Raw genomic sequence first — 16,776 nt, forward strand, 5'->3', positions numbered from 1 at the left:
GAGAGAGGGGATGAGACGCAGCAAGGGGCAGCAGGCGGGAGTCGAGCAGGCGGCCGCTGCAGTCTCCACCAACTGAGCCACGGGGCCGCCCCGTCTTCAATTTGGGCTTGCTAGAACTGACAAGCCCACTTTTTGTCTTCCTGTCTGAAATCAATGACCCATTGTTTCAAAAATTACTGTGAATTTAATTGCACAAATCTACCTGGCTATGGGGCTGCTGAGTCTGTGGCTGGGGCAGGACCTTTCTGTGCAGAGTTTGCATGTTCTCCCTGGTGTCTGCGTGGGTTCTCTCTGGGTGCTCCAGCTTCCTCCCACGGTCCAGAGACATGCAGCATAATAGGTTAATTGATAACTCTAAACTGCTTGTAGGTGTGAGCATGAGTGGTTTTCTGTCTCTCTGTGTGTGTCAGCCCCGGTGACTCGTCCAGGGTGAACCCCGCCTCTCACCCAATGTCAGCTGGGATAGGCTCCAGCCCCCCACGACCCGTCAAGGATAAGCAGTTACGAACAATGGATGGTTGGATTATTATTGTGAGATAACAAAGTGCAAATCAATCAAGTGTACGTATAAAAGTGTCACAAAATCTAACCTTTTTTTGTGTTAATACAACCACAACAGTGTGGTTTTCCATGTTTGCAGGTTTTAATGCACAGATTGCTTTTTTCTAGAGATGAATCTATTCCCAATCTCTATGGTTTGTTGTTCCAACACTGCATGGCTCCTGCATGGTAATGATAAACACTGCAATCATATGACAGAGCGTGGGAGACAGATGCTTTTCAAGATGAAATGCTGGATTTAGCTGGCGTAAATACCCTGCTGAGAGGCACCGATGGGAACACAGAGCCAAATTAAATGCATGAGCAGCAAACTATCATTGTAAATCTGAAGATAGAGACTATACTCCTGGACTATAAGCTTTATTTAAATCCTATTGTATCCACAGAAGGTTTACTTTGAGGGGGTTTGTTATTTTTAAGTCCCCTCACTTACCCCAGTCAGTCAGCTTTATTAGCCAAAATGTGAGCACATATGAGGAATTTAACTCAGTTTTTTTTATGATGTTATTTCTGAAATGTTTAGGTTTCTTTGTTTAGGTCAACTCGGTCAGATTTTTATAAAAACATGATTTAATAGATAAAAATAAAAAGAGAGAAGGTTTAAAGGTTAATTATATCCTAAGCTCTCCTGGCTCATTTGCTTGTTTAAAAAAGGCAAGAATACTGCTCACGCACTTTCCATCTGATGGAGTTGACCCCTACATTTGTGTAATTGTGTCCACAACCGGACACTTTGACTATGAATAAAAATGATTATATAATGTTTTCAGCCAATATAATGCTGTTAAAGTCTATCTTCTAATCTTTCTAGAAGTATGACATTTTGACTATTTACTTTAGCCCAGTTTTCACCAGACTCTGTAAAAGACACGAGGCGGAAATGTCCGACTACGGGTGACAGTAACAAACGGCGTCCGGATGAGGATATAATTCCAGTAATTAAAAAACTTGAATTCCTTGTAGGTTGGCCCGTTACAAGGTTTAACAGCTGAGATGTTGATCTTTTAAAATATATTTTCCCAGCATAACTGAAGAGGAAAAATCAAAACCCCCTCAAAATACAAATTTGTCTGAAATATCAAAAATGGGTGACATATAGATAAAAACAAATACAACAAAGCTGGACAAAGATAGGTAGTGTATATAAAGAAAAAGTGTATATATATTAAATGTAACAATGAGCAGCAACATGCAATACTACCAGAGAGTTCAGCACAATCTAATCAACACCGTCTTGCTTAGTATCTACACATCTAATAGATCAGCTTCAGCACAGTCTTATAGCTGCTGACCAACATGAAATTTTACTCACACCCCTGACAATCCTGGTGGCAGTGAAGACAATAAAGTGGAAGCACTGCTGGGTCTCTCTGTTGGTCACAACACAGCTGGTTTTTGGATACTTGGGGTATTTTCACTTATTCTTCAGGTGAAGGGCTCATTGCATGGGTCAAAAATGCCAGTCTACCTCAGAAACACTCCAAAACAAACTGTAAGGTTTGCACAGAATTAAAATGTCTATTGTACATGTCAAAAAGAGTTAAAAATGACCAACGCGTATTGACCAGCACAGGTCTTCATCAGGGCCAGACAGGAGGAACTTGCACACCTATGCTGTGTTACACTAATGAGTAGAATGGGAGGGTAGTTACTGTCAAGCTGCAAGCCTATTGGCCAAACATCAAGTGGTACATCATCAAAATGTGTGTGTGGGGGGTGGGGGGGTTGGGGACAAAAAGAAAGGAAAAAAAAAGAAAATGGGAGATAAATAAATAAATTTAAACAAGAAAGTGAAATGTACAACGTGTAAAAACAAAAAGGAAGGAAGGAAGAGAAAGAATAAAATAAAACAATGGGGAAAAAAGAGACAAGGAGGGGCATGGAAAAAAGTGAATGAAAGCAGGGGGAGATGAAAGCAGAAGAAGAATGAAATGTAATGTGGTTATCAAGTAAAGATGGACCTAATCTTTTCTTTATGATAAACTCCTCATAATTACCCATCAACCATAAACATCAACACATCCACATTCTCCATATATTAACATACATTTTTATACAGCTCAGTCCTGATGACAGTGTTCAGGAATATTTCACTGACAGCGTTTGACTAAAGACAGCCTTCTGACAAACAAATCTTGACCTACATTTTGAAGTAGAATAGTAATGCACACCACAGATGCCAAACTAACAATCTAATGTCTAGAAATGCTTGCTCTGTGAGGCTGTAAACAGTGTCAGGGGGAATGGAAACTCAGCTTATCAAGCTCAGCTATATATGCTAAAATTAACATTAGCATAGCAATGTTGCTGAGGAAAAGGATCTAATGCCTCCTCCTGAGGGATCCCCCTGGGCCTCAGCATGCTTCAAATGAGAAGCAGGGCGGGTAGTCTAACAGGCTATGAGACCCTTTTAATACTGGGAGGTACGCTGCCGACAATTTCTGTAACTTCCTAAAACAAATAATCTGACAATTACGAGATTGGCCAGGCGTGTGGAGGTGAAAAAGTAGGAGGGGGTTGACCTTCTCTCTCAAGCTCTCATTTTTCATCTTTTATGTAATTATCTCCATCACTTTTCACGTGTTTAACCTGGTGAACCACCATCAAAGCCTTCGAGGAGAGACTGTCTGTGTGCGCCCTTATCACCATTTGTATGATGTAAGACAGCAAAGACGTGCGTGCGCAGAGGAGAGAGGTCAGGGCGCCAGTGGATGCAGGTGGGCTTTTTGACTCACTGAACAGTTATAAACACATTTGTCCTCAATCGTAGTTCGAGTTTGCTTGTTTCACGGATGCTGGTCCATTAAAGGATAGGTTCACAAAATGTGTTCTCTAAAGGGAGGCAGCAAAGGCTCCTGCCAAAGAGCAGCAGCTCTATTCCAAGGTCCTTCTGAATTGCATGAGCCCCTCCTGCTATAAGACGAGGGTGCAGATCTGTGGTGGTGGAAGGGGTGGTGTGTGTGTGGGGGGGTGTATCCACTGGGACCTTTTAAAACACCAAAGTCACACAATAACACAAACAAACTGACCGACTGATGTGGCTGTAAACCAGCTAAAGTCTTGTGGGTTTAAAGCGAGCACTAGCAACAGATTCTGGTTAAACAAAAAAAAAAAAAAAAGTTTTGTCTCTGTTGGGATCCTTTAATGCTGTCAGACAAAGAATACCAATGTGAATCTGCCAGTGGCAAAAACAAGGACTTTTAAAAGACATGCTTTGGTGGGCGAAGTTGCCCTTGAGGATTACGTCGCAGCCACCGCAGTCTGTTTTGTGGCCGCCGGCTGTGACGATCTGCCGGACCAATTCCAAAACTTTTTGTCACTGACACACCAAAATATGTAGCAATAGTGTTCCAACTTTAAAATTCTGGATCACAGAACTGATGGACACACTTCATCTCGAGAGAATCCAATTTATCATTAAGGACAAGCTGACAGATTTTGAGAAGATTTGGCGACCTTTGCTCTCGCATCTTGCAGATGGAACCCAATTTTAAACGCAGTCAGCAGTTGGGATGGGGACGGGGATTTCGGTGGACGAGGGAGCTCCAGAGCAGTCGTGGTTTGGATTTTTTTTTCTTCTTTTTTCTCCCTCTTTTTTTTCTCTTTTATCCCCTAACTATTTCATATTTATGTATTGATTTTAGCTGTAAGGAACATGTTCCTCTTGTGCTCTTGTGTTATGTTTTTTGGCAATACCTTGTTCTGTAACCTTTTACCACCAGGCTTCACAATAAAAATATTTGACAAAATATGTAACAATAGAGTCCAGGTTTAGAAGTATCAGACTTTTGCTTGAACCTATCAGGATGAAGTAAAGCGTTCAAAATCCCCACTGAGTTTAGTAGTTCAGACACTGGGGGACATAAACAAAATCTTCAAGTCTTGTTGTGTTTATGTGTCGGTTTTTTCAAAAGTTAAGTAGTCCCTCTGCAGTCTGTGCCTGTTCTTCCGAGTTAGAATTAGTGAAAATTATGTTAGTAAATTAATTATTCTACCTTGAAAAGGTAAAGTATCTGCACAGTGCAGGATATTAAATGCAGATTTTCTAAATTGTCTCACCAGGGGAGTTTATTAAGATAAGACAAAATAAAAAGCTCTGTTCAGGGCAGGATTCGCTCCTCTGGCACACGTGTCACTAATTTTTAGGGCGGTATATCAAGTAATGGTCAAAAATTCTGTATCTCAAACAGTATGAGCTAAGGCCCCAGCACCTCATCACGACAGCCTGCCCACTGCATCAGTGCTCTCTTCACTCGTAGGTATATGGCTCTCATCACCATAGCAACCGTTGCACAATGTATTCAGTGCTTGGTAACCAGCACTAGTGTAGGCTGAGAAAAAACAGGTTGCTTTTTCTATTACCTTTTTCAGGAAAAAAAAATGGTGCATAATGCCAGGAAGATGATTTTTCATGCTCTCTCTGTTGTCCTAAACTGTCAGTCTTGTAACAGCTTAATTCTCACAGTTGGCAACACTTGGTCATGTGGTGATGCCACACATGCAGAGATATACGCACGCACATAAACACTCATGTATGCCACACGCTCATCACATCAGATTTCAGTAATTAAGGGCTGCATTTACAGTAAAGTCCCTGTCTCTTTCCATTAATAGTAGCCCTGATTCCAGAGAGTGGACCCAGCAGACACTTGATATACAGTCTTTATACAGAGTACTACACATCATATAACCAGCTCAGTCTGAAAATGCAAGCATTGCTTTTCTTGCAAATAAACTAATAAACTTTAAATGAACTTAAAGTTTATTTATTTATTTAATGTGGAGTGAATCTCTCGAAAATCTTCACAGCGGCATGGTACACAAACCTTTTTTCAGTACAACACTCCAGATGAACTGCATCCTTGTATTGTATACACTTGTTGTAAAAAGGTTCAAGGATTTTTTAAAAAAAGGTGACAACAATAATTCACATATTTGTGGTGATGCAACAGAAGCATTTCTGAATATGCTGTACAGTAGGAGTCGAATCATACTGACTACATCCCTGCAGAGAGTGCTGCTCAAATATCATGTGCTTTCACACTCACATCCAACACAAACTCAGCCTTGGTGACTTGACCTGCTCCATCTGACTGCCATTATTTAAAAAAAAAAAAAGTCTCAACCTATTTATTTTCTAAGCGATCATTCATTTGACAGTTATGCTTCATGTTACATGCAGTACATTACAGCAATCACCGCAAGCATCCGATTATAACAAGAAAAACTGCCAAACTGTCTCAAGGATTGCACAATGACCAACTGTCTAACGTTAGATAGTTGATCAGTGATTTTCTTTCTTTCTGAGCCCACAACATTAGCAGTACATAGCAAACTGTAAGTCTCAACCCATTGACCTACCAAGATGACACCCACGTTGCTGTCCTACCTGCTCTTTGATCTCCTGCAGCTTGTTGCTCTGCTCCCGGATGTCATGCAGGAGCTGCAGTGCTTTATCGTCCTCCTGTGACACCTCCATACGAGCCTGTTCCAAGCTGCGCTTAAGACTCTGAAACCAAGACATACATTATGATCAGCCAGCGATAGTCTGTAGGATACACCCAGCGGAAACTAGTGCAGTCTAATACAGCATCTCTGCTGTAAATGAGGTTTTTGTTGAACCTGTTTTATATAGGGGTCCATTCTGCATTGGAGGCTGTATGCTAAGAGGTGTTTAATATCTAATATTTTTTCCAACCACATTAGATCAACACATGATGGATTAAGCCCAGACCTCCTGCTGTTAACCAGTGGTATGGAGAATTTTTTTTAAGTTTTGAAGACGGAGTGTTTGAGCTTAGTCTTGAAGGGGAATGAGAGGGTTTTTGATAAGCTCTGGGTGCCTTTTTTGAACTAACCCTCAAATTGCGCAGCAGACCTTGTACGCAGGAGGCTCCGCCCTGTGAACTGGCCTCCCTCCGGTACATGAATATCTAATCCTTGGTATTTTACTGCTTCAAATTAGCTGGGTACTTCCCAAACTGTGAAACATGTTCAAGCTCTGAGATCTTGGTATAATGTCTTCCCATGTAATAATTTAACATGTATGTCTACTTACAACGCTATTGTTTTCTTCCCTTGGGGTCTGTGATCTGCTCGTATCAGTCTTTGCTGTCATGTGTATTTTGTATTCAAAAATACAGTATAATTTATTGTTTAAAAAAACTCCATGAGATAAATACATTTCCTGAGGACTAATGATAATCACTACTTGCCTTACCCTAACCTTCATCCAGTGGGGGACAAAGTACTCAACCCCAGTACTTGAATCAAAGTATAAGTACACTGATTTGATTGTAGAACCACTCTGCTACAGAAAGCCTATAGAAACACCTATAAAAACTTCAGCAAAGAAATGCAATCAAAAATTAAAAGGACAGCTATTGTCATTTTCTGATGTAACTGTATTAAATCACTCCATAAAATTAGATTGAAGCCGACTGTAAGGAGTTCTCCAAGTCTGTTAAATAATTGAGATTTTCTTTCTGGCTTCAAGGGCAGTATATACATGAATTGTGTGATATTTTTCACCCCAATATTTTTTCATCTTTCTCCTGCTGTTGCCATTACCAAGTTTTGTTTGGTTGTTCTTGTTACAGAGTGCCTGGATGACGTATTTCTGCTTTTACATCAATCCCAGTTGAGAGCAGTTGAGGTACTGTGATTGGTTTCCTTCTGTGAGGAACACAGCGTGTGGCCAGTTGCATTTTAGAAAAGAAAAAACAGCAAAAAGCTCTGCTCAGCCTAAAAGTAATGAGTAATGACAAACTTCCTAGAAATGTAGTGGAGTCAAAAGTACAATATTTGTCATTGAAATGTAGTGAAGTGAAAGTCAGAAGTGTCAAAACAAATAGGCAAGTAGAGCACAGATACTCAAAAAATGTACTTAAGTGCAGTACTCAAGTAAATGTACTCCACCACTGCCTTTTACCCTAACCTTTAGTCTAACCTTTAGATTTCAGATTTATGTCCCCACAGCATAAAACACATCCAAACATACACTCACAAACACAACACGTGCATTTTTGGAAGAAGTGAAACAGTCGACTGTAGAAACTACAGATCTACTCACACTGCATTCTGTGATGTAGGTTGCCAGGTCCTGTTCCAGGATGGTCCTCTGGGTCTCCGAGGCCTTCAACTCTATATCCTTCTGTTGCAGTACTGACTCAAGGTCAGACATCTTCCTCTGGACGAGTGAGATTTCCTGCTCAACCTGGAAACAAGAACATGGCATGGACGAAACATTTCTCTCTCACTTTTCCAGTGTTACTGAATGAATCTCTGGGGCCCATGTATGTGAGCAGATAAGTTTTTTTTAGTGTCCCTTGTCTAAAACACAACATCAACAACAACAATGTTACAAACAATACAAACATAATGTGTGTGTGTGTGGGCAAGACTGGGTTTGTTTGGTGGCACATGTCATTGGTAGCGACTGATGATACAATTAGATGTGCCATTACAGCATTACAGGGCCTAAGGAAAACAGAGAAACAGCAGGGCTTGCTGCACAGCCACTGATACACAGTCGGAGCACTCGATGTACTGAGAGACTAACACACACGCAGAATGCACGCACATGCTCACAACAACACTGCCACAGGGCCACTAAAAGCAATGGGTCAACATGGTCCTTGATGCTTTTGAAAAAGATTTGACCGTTCCCAACACCAGACCAAATGGTGATCTGATTATAACACAGACTAATGATGAACTACAACAACACTGCCCGGAGATCTTACGAAATAGTGCTGCTTTATGCTTGGAGTGAGGTGGTAAAGCGGTTCAGCTACTGTTATAAGTCAATATTTCTCTAACTGGAGTATTAACAGTTTTGCAAGTTACCTCATACATCACTGCAAACTGCTGGTTGGAGTATTCTGAATCACATACTAATTTTACTTTCAGTATTTTGTTTCAATTAGTCAGTATTTTTTATGACCTTACCTTGAGTGCCATGAAAGGTGTCATTAAATAAAATGCATTATTATTAAGTTAAGTAAGCTAGTTAGCTAAGTTAGCCAGTAGAGGAAATCCACCAAAATATTATTTTTGCCATTAATGTGATTGACTGTAAAAGCAAATGGTAAAATGGTGATGGGTTGTTTTAGACATCATAGCTACTACAAGGAACTTTCATAATCAGTTGATTTTGGAGGCTCCTTTGGATAAAAACAGAGGTGTTTCTGCCTTCACAGCAGCTGTTATATTTGTTTGCAAAGCCTTTGGTGTTTGTGCCACAAAGGTAGCAGCATACTGTAGCTCTACAGTGGTTACAGATCTGGAGCCTTCTGATAGTAAACAGGTGTCCATCCAGCCTGTGGCCCGCGACCACGCCACTGCTTTCTTCTACCTCTTTGTGCAATAGCGAGGTGACGCTCATGAGGAAGAGGTGGCAGACTGCTGATGCGGTCCTCCTGTGGGGTATCCCTTCCAGAAAAAGGTCTAGCCCTGACCTTCCTTCTTAAGGGATCCCTCGTCCAGCAGTCTGCTCTCACTCAGGGAAGTAATATCACTATCGTAACGCCTAAGCTCAGCAGTGACAAGCACAGTTCTTCTTTGCAGCCTGTCAGGGTTGCTGTCCAAAAGAGTCCTGATGTTCCACATGCAGCCAGTTTGAGGGGGATTAGTTTATTTCTTGTTTTTCAAGCACTGTAGTGGAATATCCTTGTAGGTCATTAGGCCTTTTCTTGGCGTTCCTCCAGATTTGGAGGCTGCTCAGTCACACAGGGGTCTGCCGCAAGCAGCTGCCACTCAAACCCCGGCTGCTCATGACCATGACAACCCCGTGCCACTGATGTGCAGGGGTCTGACTAAAGACTCCCAGTATGTTCAGACCTGCTCCTGTCACCAGACTTCCTATGGTTGCCAGACTTAGCATGAATTCCAGATATGAATGCACTAAAGTCAGGAGTTTTTTGAGTGCCACTGAAGGTGCCAGCAGCACTATCTTTGCCATGAAGAGATGGGAGGGAGAAACCCAGGACAACAACACCTCTTCACCGCTGCACATGGTGGCTACATGTTGCTTCTCTCTCAGAGTGTGCTCCCCTAGCCGTTTTCTTCACAGATTCACCCCCAAGACAGCAGGGCGGTGGTTGGTGGATGCTGGGGCGTATCCAGGACCTGCACATTGCACCCCTATCAAGTTTGCCTAGGAACCCAGTTACAGTGTGAGACCACGAGGAGGCCTGGCAAGAGTCTTGATGACGGAGAGGCGATGTACTGGTGGGAGAAGTCTTACGCGCAAGGCTGCTTCCCTGTTCACCACGAGGGCCAGTCAGTGGCAGCGAGCCGTAAGCAAGAGGGTTGCAAGCGGGTGGGAAGTAGGCACGTACCTTCCCTCTACTACTGCACAAGGTGCATCACAACACCGTGACTTTGCCTGGAAAAATCGAAACACAGGCTTGTTTCATCTGATTTCAAGGAGACTCCAACCCAGCAGCAAGCATTAAGAACCACTATGCAGAAATAGCAGATCTTCTCACTAATGGTCTCGTTTGCTTATGTAGGCTATATAGAGACATCAGTGTTAAATTCAGTCTGATTCATAACCAGTTAAGAACTCCTTGTAGTAGCTTTAATGTCACACTATTTAAGAAAATGGACAGTGATTTTAGGTTTTCTTTTCTATCACTGACAGAAATACCAAGTACAGTATTTTTTATAAAAACAAAAAATGTTTATGGAGGGCAAAGAATAATGGAGAAGAAATGCATGCTCTCCATGACAGTGGCAAACCACGTAATAAATAATAAATAAAATAATGTTTAATTAACTTTGTTTTGCTTCATCATTTAGATTAATGTATTTTGTCCTCTCTTTTCACAGTTAATTTCACCCCATGATGCTCAGTCGCACATAGTGATTGTTGCTTTTTGTATCCTGTAACTGTAACAGATTTGCGCCAGAAGGACGGCCACACTTTCACAAATAGTCAGAGAGTGACGTGGAATACTAAGATACATAAACACACACACACACCAGCTGAGCTACAGTGTAAAGTCAAACTGACAAACAGATGCCTGGTTTAGCTCGCTCTGGAAACAAACTCTTACCATGTGAGGAGTAATACCTGTGACATGTGTCCGGCAATTCTGGCTGTTTTTGATGAGGTTCTTCCGAAGTAGATGGTCTTATCTAGAGATGTTGACGGGTGCAGCCACTAATCTGTAGGAGAGGACAGCGTGAGGAGAGGATGGGTGAAAAGGAATAGGGGGAGAAACATGACAGTAAGCAGCCTTTATGCACAGTCTCTCTTGAACACTGAAGGGCTGACTCAATGCTCTTATGTAAAACACTTACCTTTTATAATCACACTGTATAGCTGTAAATTGCAATAACTGACCTTTCATATTTGTTCTAACACTAATAAATGTTGAAGCAGACCACTGAATTCATGTATCTAAATGTTTACTTGTTAAACAAGTAAACCAGGAGAGATATCAAGCCCTAGATCACAGCTGTGATTAATGCAATCAAAACTAGAAATATTCATGCTCATTGCGAATAGCTAATCAAGCAAATGTGCCCTTATTAAATACATCTCAAAAGCAAATTGTATCAAGGACAGCACCTAGCAATCAAGCACTGAAGACTTAAAAAACTGACATAGCACATAGACCTAGTAACCTAACACTGTAACACTTATTCCATTTAAACAGCGACAGCGTTTTTAATTACACAACAGGAGAACCATACTGCGCTGACCAAATATGCGCTCATATTCGAGCTTAACGGAGACTAAAAATAGCCTGCTCATGTTCACACAACAGCCTCTTTTTTTACCACCACTGGATATATTTGGCATCTTTTGTGATCAAGAGGCAGGCAGGAGAGTGAGCGACAGAGGGAGAATGTCTATTAAAAGCAAAGGCTCACCTCCCACTCTTCCCTACAGTAAAATGCTCAACTCTAGCTCCAATAACATGTGGACTCCGGTGGATTGCATGATCGTGTTCATGTGATATGTCATTTATATTATTCTGAGCGTGTACGATTGTGTATACTGTCTATGACCAGCGAGGACTAACCATCACTACCCAGAAGATCACATGCAGCAGCAAAACAAAACTAAACTGCAGATGAACAACAAATATTATGAGTCTCCAGTGATGACACTGGTGCTTACTAATATTTCCCCCAGAAATGTGACTGAAGTAATCCGTATGCCTTGAGGGTCATTTAAGGAGTGGGTTGTTCAGTTCATGCACAGCGGGCCACACAGCATGTATCCAAGCTGCATGAGAATACTGCCTAGTCTTCCAGTTTCATTGGCATGACATAATGCAGGAGCAGGTGGCTTGTAATGAGTGACGATGGCGTGAGCAAGGTGTTAGCTGAGGTGAGCTTTCTCTGGCACCTGCTGATCTTCAGCCCGGGAGCGTGTTACATCAATGACACACATTGCTGAAATGCTGTCTGGTTTAGACGAGAGGCTAGAATGTCTCGTTTGCATCTGCTGCTCTGAAACAGGGATCAAACGATTGCTGGTTTCACCATAAAACACGCTAAAACTCTCGACAAACACTTTTATTTTTAAAAATTATATTTATCATTGAAACCGTGATTAATTGGTGCGAAAAACTCACAGGAAACGCTGCCCAGCATCAGCCTAAGTTAGCAACAGTCTTTCAGGCACAGCATGTAACGTGGGTTAGTTGTGCATCAATGAAAACACTGACATCACAAAGGACATGATGGCCACGGCAGATGGCCATTTCAAATCATTGAGAGATTTTCAATATAAAACTTGGTGAAATGACTTCAGTGATATCAGTACTTCGTGAACATTTTCAGCACATTTCAACAAGATCACGATAATACTGATAACTGTGAGATTTGAGGAAAGCATCAAATTAAAACCAGGTAGGAAAGTAGTTAGAGAAACTATTTTAACTTTGTAGGTGTGATCCCCTTCAGATTCACTTATGTAAAAGCGTATGCTGAAATTTAAATTGTTTAGGTCAAGTGTACAACTGCCTCATTGGTGGATTGAACGCCACTACAGACCTAAACACTGTGTGGGAAAATGATTTAAGATGATGAGTGGATTAAACTAGTGAAGGAGATACAATGAGAGATACCAGATCTTAACTTCCTATTTAATTTAAAATACTCAACAGACTCGACTGGATGCCCGTGAGACTGCATAGGGCAGGACTCAGTCCTGCAAACCTCTGCTGGTGATGCCGAACGGAACAAGGTGTTATCGTCCATATGTTCCTCTGTTGTGCTAGCCTAGCCACCTGTTGGCAGAGGGTTATGGAATAGATCACTGACAGCCTGGGTGCTGGTGTGGGTCTTGCCCTTGCTCTATGCCCCAGGAAATGAGAAAATAGGTGGGAAGAAGGGCCAGGGGCCAAAGGTTGCTCTCGCTACCTTTAAAAAGGTCATACTGAGACGCTGGACATAGGGGGACAACCCTACTTACTCTGAATGGCTCGCTGCCTCCTCTGAAGGACTGATATGCAAAATAAAAAGTGTAAATGGACATCTATACAGAAATCTGTGACCCATTTCTAACTGGTGTGAAAGCATTCTGACTGGGACACACAGAAGAACCATATTTGCCCCCGGTTCATGTCTCCTCGCAGCTCTCAGAGTGCCAAACGTGCTAATGAACCTTGCACATCTATTTATGTGCTGAGACAGTAACAACACTGCATGATGTAGTGTTGTATACTTCTTAACAATGTGGAGAACTTCCTTAACAGCCAGCCAGTGGTAAAGTTGGTGGTTACAGGGTGCCATTCTAGCATGAGGGACCAGATGGGGCTCAGATCTGGCTGTCTTCCTCCAAGAGACTCAAGTGCTAGCTGACTGCCCATAATGAGCTGAGCTAACAGACTGTGCAGCTGGGCTCCTCCTCTGCAATAATTAGCTCCCTGAAAGCAATTACTAATAACTATACTCTTAAAAGCTCATTACATCTACAGGAAACACATTTTGACCACTGAGCTGGTCTATCTACGTTTGGCGATTACCATATTCATGTATGGAAACCTACAGTTTACACACAACGCAGCCAAGGAAAGCAACCTACATTTTTGCGTGGTTTTACAGTCCGCGCACGCAAGGCAATTACAATACCTGCGGTCACAAATGTCCCACAAACGCTGCTTATTTATGAGAGCTCATCAACAACAGAATGGTAACATTCGCTGAGGAACATTGGCTTCCAGCTCAGTCGAGGAGCTCTTTTTCGTGGGCTGAATAATGTGTGTTGGGCTGTGAGTCAGAGTTGTTGAAGAGGAGGAGAGTGGATAGAGGTTGCATCCCAGTCATGGTGTTGCTCTACATTCAGTCTGCGGGGTGACCAGGGGCCAGTGCTACTGTATGGGCTGTAGGCAGCGGTGAATCACAGACCTGTTGCCACACTGTAGTGGCACAGATTCTTTTCTAAAAACAAGCTCACTGTGTCCTTCTCCCATCGACTCCCCTCTAGTTTGATCTTACAGCCCGTCCTCTCCACATATACTAAGAGACATTTTATGCCTATTGTCATGACAACAACAAATTAGTAATACCACAGTCATGCGAGAAAGATTGAGGGCTTCAGGCTTCTGCCACTGCAGCAGTTCTCTGATTCAAATGTGGTTTTCCAGCTCCGGAGCTTCCTGCTAAACACCACAGGCTTTGAAGATTAACCCGGGCCAATCCGTAAATGCAGCCTCATCCATACAATCTGTGTTTGATATACAAGGTGCATAATAGGCCTAGTGCATTTGCATTGATTAGCACAACTCATGCATGAGAGTATCTGAATGCATTTGAATACATTTCAAAGTTTTAAAAAATATTTTTAGAGCAGTTAGAAGAGCAAATTGTGCAGTTTACGCATATAACTACCAGCCTGAAAGTGCTGCAAGTGTTACTGAGGATCTTTATCCTTGTGGCCTGATGGTTAACACATACATAAGTAATACATAAACATTGGCCAGATACAGGTGTAGCATAGAATTGGCAACTGCACTTTTAGGCCTGCAGTTCCAGTTCAAGAAGATGTGTTATCATTTTAAAATTACTGCAAGTATCCAGTGGAACGTGTTGGACAACTACAATTAACCTCTGATCACTAACTGGCTGGTATTATTCCTCAGCTCTCCAATTACAAGGCTGTTGCTAGGGATGGAAATTGATAAGATTATATCGATAGCAATATATTCTGCCTATCAGTCCATTTCTTTATTAATTCCCTTATTGAGTTTTGATCAATATTCTGTGTGGGAGAAAAGTAGGCCTTCACAGTTTTTCAGCGTCAACACTGAACACAGTGTAAAACGAGCACTTTTGTCATCTTTCTTTGCGCAAAGAAGCCACACTTTGGACCATTTCTTCCTCTCAGCCATGACTCCTTCTTCCTGGATGCATAAGTTCTGTCGTCATCGTTTTGCAGTGTGCAGCTGTCAGAAAAACATGCCGACAATGCTAAAAAGAGTTGATAAGCTCAGATCCAGTTGATTGGTGGATTGAAAACTGTTTTTTGAACTGGAAGCGGTTCTTAAATTCCCATCCTAAGCTGTTGCATCGTGATGGTGTCGTGGCATCCTTTGTAATTTTTAGTTTTGTTTGGGGCAGCCAAAGCTACTGTATGCACTTGCACCTCAGCGCTTTGGCACTGATGCATTACCCATCTGCGGTGGTCAAGATGACAGCACATCGCAATCTATACAAGTATGCTGAACACTTGGGAAAGCACTTCAAAAACCCAATCCGTCATTATATCACCAATCCAAATGACAAAGAGGATCAGTGTGGGCTTCTAAAGGAGGCTTTTGGGAAAATGACACTTGAGGATACAGAGCTGTAGAGCTCCCTCTCTCTCTCTCTCATCAGAACTCACATTAGCATTGACAGATCAGTCCAGCAGAGAGTTGGTTCCTTCCTGACTACACACAGGTGTCTCTCATTTCCTCTGTTCCATCTACCACAAATTTGGTTTGCCTCCACAAACAGGTTAACACTGATTAAAATAAACACCAACAGATGTGACTGCACCGTCCTCCTGCCAAACTTTTAACCATTTACATAATGAATACAGTCTACATATTCTTGCAAACTTATAAAGCACAAAGTATACGCTGTAGTTATGTCTCTCCCATCAGTCTCATTAATATTCTGTTTTGTTCTGCCTGAAACATCCTGTCAGTGCTGTAATTTATTATCCAGCTGAACAGGCGCCAGAAAGAAGCAGCAAGCTTCCTTCACCTCTCCTCTACCCTTGGCAAAAAACCTGCTGTTACCATAGAGATACTTTCCTCCAACCACAGTCTTCTTCATCTTGTCATACTTTTTCCCACTGACTTTATAATTTCAGTTTTCTTTCCGGACTCAACATCAAGTGCCACAGCACCCCACCAAAATGGAAGCTCAAAAGTGAGTTGGGATTATTTTTGAAATTCCCTGTACATTCAGTTAAACTTTGTCTCAAAACTTCCACGGGTGTGTGGATTGATAAAATACCTGGAAAGAAAAAAAAGGGGCATGCAATGGTCTCATAATAGTTTGAAGGCCACCCCAGGGAGTGATAGCCATCTGTATGAGTGTATGCTACAGTAAGCACAACGATGAAGAGAGATGGGCAAACAAAGACACAGCATTTCAGTGTCGTGACCAAGAATAGCGCTCACTCCTGACAGACAACACAGCGCTGCTGCAGAAGCCTGGTGCTTCAGATGCAATCTCATCACTCCATGAATCCTCAGATGTGCTGTCAGTCAATCAATCAGTCAGCTGATAGTTCCAGCATGCTGAGATGGAGAGAATAAAAAAACTGCAGCAAAGGAAAGACGCTGCTTTCCTTCCCTCCCTGAAGGAATCACCCTCACCCCCTTCCTTAATCTTTGACAGGAGCAGCAGCGCTATAAGTGAAATAGTATGGGCACTTACTTACACTGCTACAGCTGATGGGGTTGTCTCTGCTGAAGCTCCTCAGACGCGGCACCACCTCGTCCAGTAAGCCCGTTCATGTGGGGTCTCCCTCGGAAGCCACCAGCCAGAATGAGAGCTTCGCTGGTTCATCAAATTCGGGGATGTCATCCTCACTGGGGAGAGAGCGGGGCCGAGGGGGGAGAGAGATGCGCGGTGGCAGGGCAGAGAGCTGCGAGGCAGCGAGAGCGACTGGAGATTACTGCGAGCAGAGAGACGGAGCGGAGGAGAGAGGGAGGGAGCGGAGGACTACAGAGAAACAGCATTGTAGAGTAATGCAGC

At 42.4% G+C, this 16,776-nt stretch overlaps 1 protein-coding gene across 1 annotated transcript in view; it reads right to left on the bottom strand.

Annotated features, from left to right (window-relative positions):
* citb (citron rho-interacting serine/threonine kinase b) overlaps positions 1-16,776 on the bottom strand; it is a 58,857-nt gene extending 42,081 nt beyond the window's left edge. The window contains exons 1-4 of the mRNA XM_084729172.1: positions 16,460-16,776; positions 10,640-10,734; positions 7,634-7,777; positions 5,951-6,070 (exon numbers count right to left, since the gene is read on the bottom strand). Coding sequence (XP_084585298.1) covers positions 5,951-6,070; positions 7,634-7,777; positions 10,640-10,648 — 273 coding nt within the window. The 5' untranslated portion in view covers positions 10,649-10,734; positions 16,460-16,776. The remainder of the gene's footprint in view (positions 1-5,950; positions 6,071-7,633; positions 7,778-10,639; positions 10,735-16,459) is intronic.

Source organism: Lutjanus erythropterus, chromosome 10 (genome assembly GCF_056507025.1).
Source record: "Lutjanus erythropterus isolate fLutEry1 chromosome 10, fLutEry1.hap2, whole genome shotgun sequence".
Classification (NCBI taxonomy): domain Eukaryota; kingdom Metazoa; phylum Chordata; class Actinopteri; order Lutjaniformes; family Lutjanidae; genus Lutjanus; species Lutjanus erythropterus.